This window comes from Meles meles, chromosome 12 (assembly GCF_922984935.1).
Source record: "Meles meles chromosome 12, mMelMel3.1 paternal haplotype, whole genome shotgun sequence".
Lineage (NCBI taxonomy): Eukaryota > Metazoa > Chordata > Mammalia > Carnivora > Mustelidae > Meles > Meles meles.
This window is the reverse complement of record NC_060077.1, coordinates 10,953,094-10,960,742: the sequence shown is the minus strand read 5'-3', so window position 1 is coordinate 10,960,742 and position 7,649 is coordinate 10,953,094. Positions and strand designations below refer to the sequence as shown.

General features: G+C 44.0%; 1 protein-coding gene across 1 annotated transcript; it reads left to right on the top strand.

Moving 5' to 3' along the window:
• Positions 1-2,574: 2,574 nt before the first annotated feature.
• LOC123954385 (disintegrin and metalloproteinase domain-containing protein 1a-like) lies at positions 2,575-5,993 on the top strand. Its single transcript, XM_046025509.1, has one exon. It carries the CDS (start codon positions 3,249-3,251, stop codon positions 5,991-5,993), a length of 2,745 nt encoding a protein of 914 aa, XP_045881465.1. The 5' UTR covers positions 2,575-3,248.
• Positions 5,994-7,649: the final 1,656 nt, after the last annotated feature.

Sequence of the window (7,649 nt, the reverse complement as noted above, 5' to 3'; positions counted from 1 at the left end):
TACCATTCCCTTCTCAATTTTTTACTTAGGTGTCTTCCAAAGGCTCAGGATAACTTTTTTCCATTAGTGTGTGGTGAATTTTAGGCATGAGCTAGGACATCCAAAATAGTGCTTCTTTTTACTCAGAGAGCAGCAGTTGCCCATGTCTTAGTCTTACCAGACTGAATTAATCTGGCCCCCAAAATAAATGCTACGTCCATACATGTCCACACGAGAGTACCATGCTGGAAGTTTATGAATGCCCTGGAGGATGATCCAGTTGTTGTGATATAAAAGTGGGTCCTACTTGGGACTCTTGACAAAACAGTAGTCCCCAAAGGACTCTGCACTGTTTGATCTTCCAAGTGGGCTTTTATTTGTGGAGTTTGTAGGCTAGTAGCAAATCCTGCTTTACGTCAGGTTGACTAATAAGGCAAATTTCACATGTAACTGGTAGTGAAACAGAATTGTCCTCATCTCTTCCAGCCTCTAAATGCTTCTACCTGCGGGGCGCCTGGGTGGCTCAGTCAGTCAAGCGTCTGTCTTCGGGTCATGATCCTAGGGTCGGTCCTAGGATTGATCCCTGCATAGGCTCCCTGCTCAGCGGGAAGCCTGCTTCTCCCTCTCCCACACCCCCTGCTTGTGTTCCCTCTCTCGCTGTCTGTCTCTCTCTTTGTCAAGTAAATAAATAAAATCTTTAAATGCTCATACCCGTAGGAAGTCATATTGTAATTACAACTTTTGTAGGCATTCAAGAAATTCAAGATTTCCCACATGATTTGCTAACCCTCTGTTTAACTAAAACCATTATTTACCACTCAGATGCCTATGGACTTCACCATAGTTATAGATCTGCTTGATGTAAAACAGTTTGTGTATCTTCCTGGTTAATATATTGTATGAGCATACCTTTCAGAAATTTATTTTTTGAAACATAAGAGGATAGCTTTTTAGCTTTTTTTTTTTTTAAAGATTTATTTATTTGAGGGGTGGCTGGGAGGCTCAAAGGGCCTCTGCCTTTGGCTTGGGCCGTGGTCTCGAGGTCCTGGGATCGAGCATCAGCCTGTCTGCTCAGCAGGGAGCCTGCTTCCCACTCTCTCTCTCTGCCTGCCTCTCTGCCTACTTGTGATCTCTGTCTGTCAAATAAATAAATAAAAAATCTCAAAAAAAAAAAAAAGATTTATTTGAGAGGGAAAGAGAGTGCAGGCAGGGGGAGGAACAGAGGGAGAAGGACAACTAGACTCCATGCTGAGCCCAAGAGCTAGATCTCATGACCCTGAGATCACGACCTGAGCAGAAATCAAGAGTTAGATGCTTAACCAACTGAGTCAGCCAGGCGCCCTGCTTTTTAGCTCTTCAAAGCTAAAAATGGATATAGTTTTTAGGGGCGCCTGGCTGGCTCAGTTGGTAGCGGCTGCAACTCTTGATCTCAGGGTTAGGAGTTTGAACCCCACAATCGGCATAGAACTTACTTAAGAAATAAAAAGAAAATTAAAATGATAGCTTTTAAAAAGAGCTTGTTGTATTAATGTGAGAAAGAACAAATTGAAGGAATTATTGGTTAAAGAATGCAAGTGATCTAAGTCAGATCTTGTGTGTGAATGTTTATGTGCATGTGTATTTTTTGAAGAAAATGTTTCAATTTGAGAATTAGAAAATTGGATATGCTTAGTTACAATTTTTATTTTAAAAATAGAAGTGTTCTTTCATTATTGATTTGATTATTTTATCCTAGAAAATGACTGCCTAATTTGCCCTGCCTGTTTGTGGTTCAAATAAGGGAAATACCTTAAGTCTGATGATTTCCAAATTATATAATTTTGAGAGGCTTTCTCCTCTTATATAAAATAAAAGAAGAAGTCCAGCTAGAAATCATTTTACCTTTTGCTATAAATTTTTTAGTGGATTTGTGATATAACAGTGCAAGTTCTATTGCCAGATCCTAATGATAAATTTCAAAATCTGTATTAGGAATTAAATATTATTGAGTTGATCTGCTTTCCTGCTCATATCTGAGATCTTGTGGTATTGAACCATTCCTTTTTCTTAAATTTGATATAGCAAGCATGAGTGGGGGGAGGCGCAGAAGCAGAAGGAGAGAGAGAATCTCAAGCACCCTCCTCGCTGAGCAGAGCCTGATGCAGGGCTCCATCTCACGACCCTGAGAGGAGTCAGGATGCTCAACGGACTGAGCCATGCAGGTGACCCTGTACCATTCCTTTTTGAATTAGGGCATATCCCCATTTTTTAGTGCTACTTGTAGTCATAACCTTTATTTTAAAGGTTTTATATTGTAAATATTTGACTTGATATAAAATTATTTTTATGCAGGGTAACATATACAGTCTTAGTTTATCAGAGAATAACTACAAGAAAAGTAAATGGATAAGGCTTCCCCCCCCTTTTAAAATTACTGCTAAATACACGAGGAAATTGACACAAAACCAAATCCAAGGACTTATATAGACATTACAGTTTAATTTTAGTTATAAGAGTGAAAAAATATTTTAAAAATTCTTATACAGTCCATTTTTTATTTTCTTGATGAAACGGTAACTGGGTATCTAATCAGAGTTTGTTTTTATGTTGGGGCAGTTAGGAGGAATTGAATGTTGATCCTAGTCACTTGTATACTTCCATGGTAAAACTAGCTTTAGTTCATTTATCACTTATGTGTATTAGGAAAACTTGCTGTAGGGAAGAATTATGTTTACATACAGATACAAAAAGTCTAAATTCATGTCTTATGAACATAGGCTGATGGAGGAGGGTTAGGATGAGAAACGGTATCCTGATAACTACAGAAATGAGGAAAGGAGGCAGTGGGTACAGAGAACTTTGTCCTGCTCAGAGATCCCCAAAGAATCCCTGTCCCCTCCCCCTACCTCCTGTCAGAATGTTGGGTTTCAAAGAATGAGCAGATTAACGGATATCAGGAGTAGTGTGGCCTGGGCTGAGAATAAGGATAATTTAGGCAAATTACGAGTTAATAGTACTGTCTGAATCATTACAGTCTGCCTACACGGCATACCTGTGAAGGTAAAGGGAACATACCCAAGGAACATTAGAGCTTCTGCTGTTGGAAGAAAGTCCTATGGTAAGGGAACTACCAAAGGCCAAGACCAAATAGAAATCCAGCCCCAAAGTTTCAGCAGCCACCCCTTAGGGAGCCAGCCTAGGCGTGGAGCTGATGTCTGACTCTCCGGGTCTCAGCATGCCTGGGAGAGCTGTTGCTGTGGCATAGGCCACACAGCATCAACTGACTCACAATGGCATTGTCAATGCCAGCCTCTTTGAGAAACTATTCCTCTATATTGCCTTCACTATGGAAGAACCAAGGGGCCTTGAAAGAGGGTAAGATAAAGTTTCGGACTTGGGCTCAGCAAAAGAGGGACTTCAGGCTGGGACCTGTGCCAAAAACTCCATGTGTTACGTTGGGGATTGTGTTGCTGTTGGTGATTTTCCTGCCAGGCTTGTACTGTGACCCTGGATCTGTATATTACGCTTCTTACGAAACAGTCATCCCCAAGAGTCTGACGGTCAAGGGAAGGGAAGATCCAGGGGAAAAGGCATCATCCTATACGCTATTAATGCAGGGCCAGAAGCAGGTGATTCAACTGAAGGTGAAGAGAGACTATTTTGTGAATAACTTTCCAGTCTTCAGCTACCACAATGGGGTCCTGCGGCAAGAAGTGCCTTTCATCTCGCATGACTGTCACTACGAAGGCTACATAGAAGGAGTCCCGGGTTCTTTTGTTTCCCTCAACACCTGTTCAGGCCTCAGGGGCATCCTGATTAAGGAGGGGAAACCCTATGGCATTGAGCCCATGGACAGCTCAGAACAGTTTGAACATGTGTTGTACACCATGGCACCCCAAGCTCGAGTGTCCTGCGGCGTCACTTCCAAAGGCAGCCAAGTGGTGTCCACCAGCCGGCAACAAGGGAGCAGGAAGCCTCGCCGTCCACAGGCACTGCCGTCCTTTTGGTCACACACCAAGTACGTGGAGATGTTCGTCGTGGTCAGCAACCAGCGCTTCCAAATGTGGGGCGGTAACGTCGATGAGACAGTCCAGAGAGTAATGGACATCACTGCTCTGGCCAACATCTTCACTCGGGGAATAAACACCGAGGTGGTGCTGGCTGGAATGGAGGTCTGGACCGAGGGGGACCTCATAGAAGTCCCAGCGGACTTGCGAGTTACACTGAGGAATTTCAACAGCTGGAGACAGGAGAAGCTCTTCCCCCGGGTGAAGCACGATGTTGCCCACATGATCGTGGGACATCATCCTGAAGACCATGTGGGACAGGCATTTCTCAATGGTGCCTGTTCAAGAGGCTTTGCAGCCGCTGTTGAATCCTTCCACCATGAAGATGTCCTCCTGTTTGCGGCGCTCGTGGCCCACGAGCTTGGGCACAACTTGGGTATTCAGCACGACCACTCGGCCTGCACTTGTAAAGATAAACGCTTTTGCCTCATGCGTGAAAACATCACTAAAGAAAGTGGCTTCAGCAACTGCAGTTCTGACCACTTCTACCAGTTCCTCCGGGAACACAAAGGGGCCTGCCTATTTAACAAGCCCCGGCCCCAAGGTCGCCTGCGTAGGCAAGCCTCGTGTGGAAACGGTGTGTTGGAGGTGAATGAGGAGTGTGACTGTGGACCTGACTGTGGTAATAACCCGTGCTGTGACCAAACATGTAGGCTGAATGAGCATGCACAGTGTAGTGATGGACTGTGCTGTTTTAATTGCCAGTGGAGACATAAGGGTTTCATGTGTCGTTCTGCTCTTGGAGAGTGTGACCTCCCAGAGTATTGTGATGGTACTTCTGGAGAATGTCCCAGGGACCACTATAAGCAAGATGGTACATCGTGTGATATAATTCACTATTGTTTTATGGGCCGGTGCAAGAACCCTGATACTCAGTGCATGGATATATATGGGTTCCCTGCAAGGTCAGCCCCAGAAGACTGTTACATTTCCATGAACACGAAAGGGAACCGGTTTGGAAACTGTGGCTTTGGGGCTTCAACTAGTCCAAAATATGTTAAGTGCTCTGATAAGAATATATTCTGTGGGAAGCTTGTATGTACAAATATTAAAAAGATACCAGCAGTCAAACACCAGCATACATTAATCCAGGTGCCTCATCAAAAAGACTTCTGCTGGAGCATGGATGCCTTTAATGATACTGATATCCCTGATGATGGAGATGTCGACACTGGCACCCTTTGTGGCCCACACAAAGTCTGTGTGAATTACTCCTGTAGTGATCATGCCGTGCTTAGGTATGACTGTGAACCAAAAGAAATGTGTAATGGGAAAGGAGTTTGCAACAATTTAAGGCACTGCCATTGTGAGGCTGGCTATGCCCCCCCTGACTGCAGAGCTCCAGGAAATGGGGGTAGTGTGGACAGTGGTCCCCCTGGCAAATCACCTGATGAAAATCTAAGTGTAGGAGGAAGTGGCATTCCTACTAAACGCAAGAATGAAATGAATGTTCTTCACAAGGTGATTTTCATACTCCCCGCATTTCTTTTGCTAATATTGTTGATTTTAGTATTTTCCATTAGCTTTAAGGCTGGAATTGAGTCAACAGAGACGCCAGAAGGCTCCTCTGAGGAGACCACAGAGACTACTGAGGACACAGAGGTCTTACCACAGGACTTAGGAAAGAAACCCGCGGATATTTCAGAGATGGGTCCAAAGGGGGCTCTAAAGGAAGCCCCACCACCAGAGGAGGCACCCCCACCGCAGGAGGGCGCCCCACCACAGGAGGGCCCCCCACCACAGGAGGCGCCCCCTTCCCAGGAGGTGCCCCCACCCCAGGAAGTCCCCCAACAACCGGATTCCCCACCCCCACAGGGCCCTTCGCCTCCAGAGGCCCCACCTCCGGAGGCCCCTCCACCCCCGGAGGCCCCTGCACCCCTGGAGGTCCCACCACCTCCAGAGGCCCCACCTCCCCCGCAGGCCCCACCTTCCCCGCCTCCAGAAGTCCCAGGAAGGCCTGCACCATAAGAGGTAGCAGGTAAAGGACAGGTATAACCGAAGGCATAAAAATAGTGAAGGAAGAAGCCAAATACATCAAATATCTCAAGCACTGAGGGGGGATGAGAGGCTCATAGAGGCAAAGGTGAAGTGAGAACTGATGGCTCCAGTGCTCTGACTGGACTATACAGTCTAGAGAAACAGTAATCTGGGAGGAGGAACCCAGCTTTCAATATTTACTTTAGCAGTTTGGTTATACATTGATACATGAAATAATATACAAAATATTCTGTAGTTTTGCCTTATCCCATTTCATGAAACAATATTGTATCAATACCTTGTATCATTTGGCTCGATTTCTGAGCTAAAATTACTTTTCAGGGCATACCATCTTCCATCTACATTGTTTGACAGAATTGTACTATCTCTAGCTATCCTGGGATTATTCACCCAAGTCACATCAATGTATTATTTTAGGAACATTACCTACTGAGTACTCTAATTTACTATGACAGTTTTTATTCATGAAATACTGGTAATTTAAAATAAATAAAGGCAATTTTTGGATGAAGCATCACTTCAAACTCGATGCAGCCTAGTAACTGGGGTTTATAAAATTGGGGCTCTCTGGAAGCAGCTGCATCTGATTCAGGGATCCAGGTTGAGTGGGGCAGGGTAGACAATGGAGACCAAGGGACAGACACATACACAGTGTTAAATTCATTTGAGTTTTGTTTATTCTCTTGATTTCTTAGTTTCTATATTAAAGTCGATATTTTATCTATTCACAATTCATGGGAACCTCTAAAATTCCAGGTAACAATACACGAACTTTGTGGTAACTGATGCATCATGGTTTAAGAAAAGCCAGACAGAAAACTATAAAACTGTTGGAACAAAATGGTACCAATACATCAGATCCCCCAACTAATCAGAGTCCTACTGCAGTATTTACATTTTATGTAACAATGCACCAAAAAAAAATTCCTTTTATTCATGATTTTTATTCTAAAACAGATACAATTTTAATCATCTTTATTGTCATGTTGTTTTTATGACCCATGTCAATATAAGTGGGTGTTTTACAAAAAAACTCAAGCATAAGAGAGAAGAGTAGAAACTATCTTTCCTAAGCACCCTGAGAGCTCTTTTCTTCTCCTTGGATGCTAAGAGCATGAGAGCTGTGTAAGCTTGGCATCTTGTGTTCTCCTAACCTAACAAATCCAACCAGAAGAAGAGAACCTTTCTTCTGATTAAGGGGGCTTTCATCTTCTCTCTTCCTAAATCCTAGGTGTTACCCTCTGGCTGGTTGGTCTTAGACACCAAACTTCACTTCCTCGGGCCTAGGTTTCTGCCTCAGTAAGGGCCACACAAAGGACGCCTCTCACAGACTGGCTGAGAGATTAAGTTGGGTGACGTGTGTGTCGGTATCCAGTGCACTGCTTGGCATACAGCGGGTATGCACATCAACACTGATTTTAGGAGATCTAAAATCAACTGTGTCGATGGATGTAAGAGTGTATGAATTGTACGTTGTTCAGCTATGGTAAGATCTACACCCACCAAGTCCCAGTACTGAACTTCCTTTATACCTATGGTATTCTGACCTATCACATACATGATCATTTGCAAACACATTCTACTTCCCCTACTAAATTGAAAATTTCTGGGGGGAGGAGGAGCAAG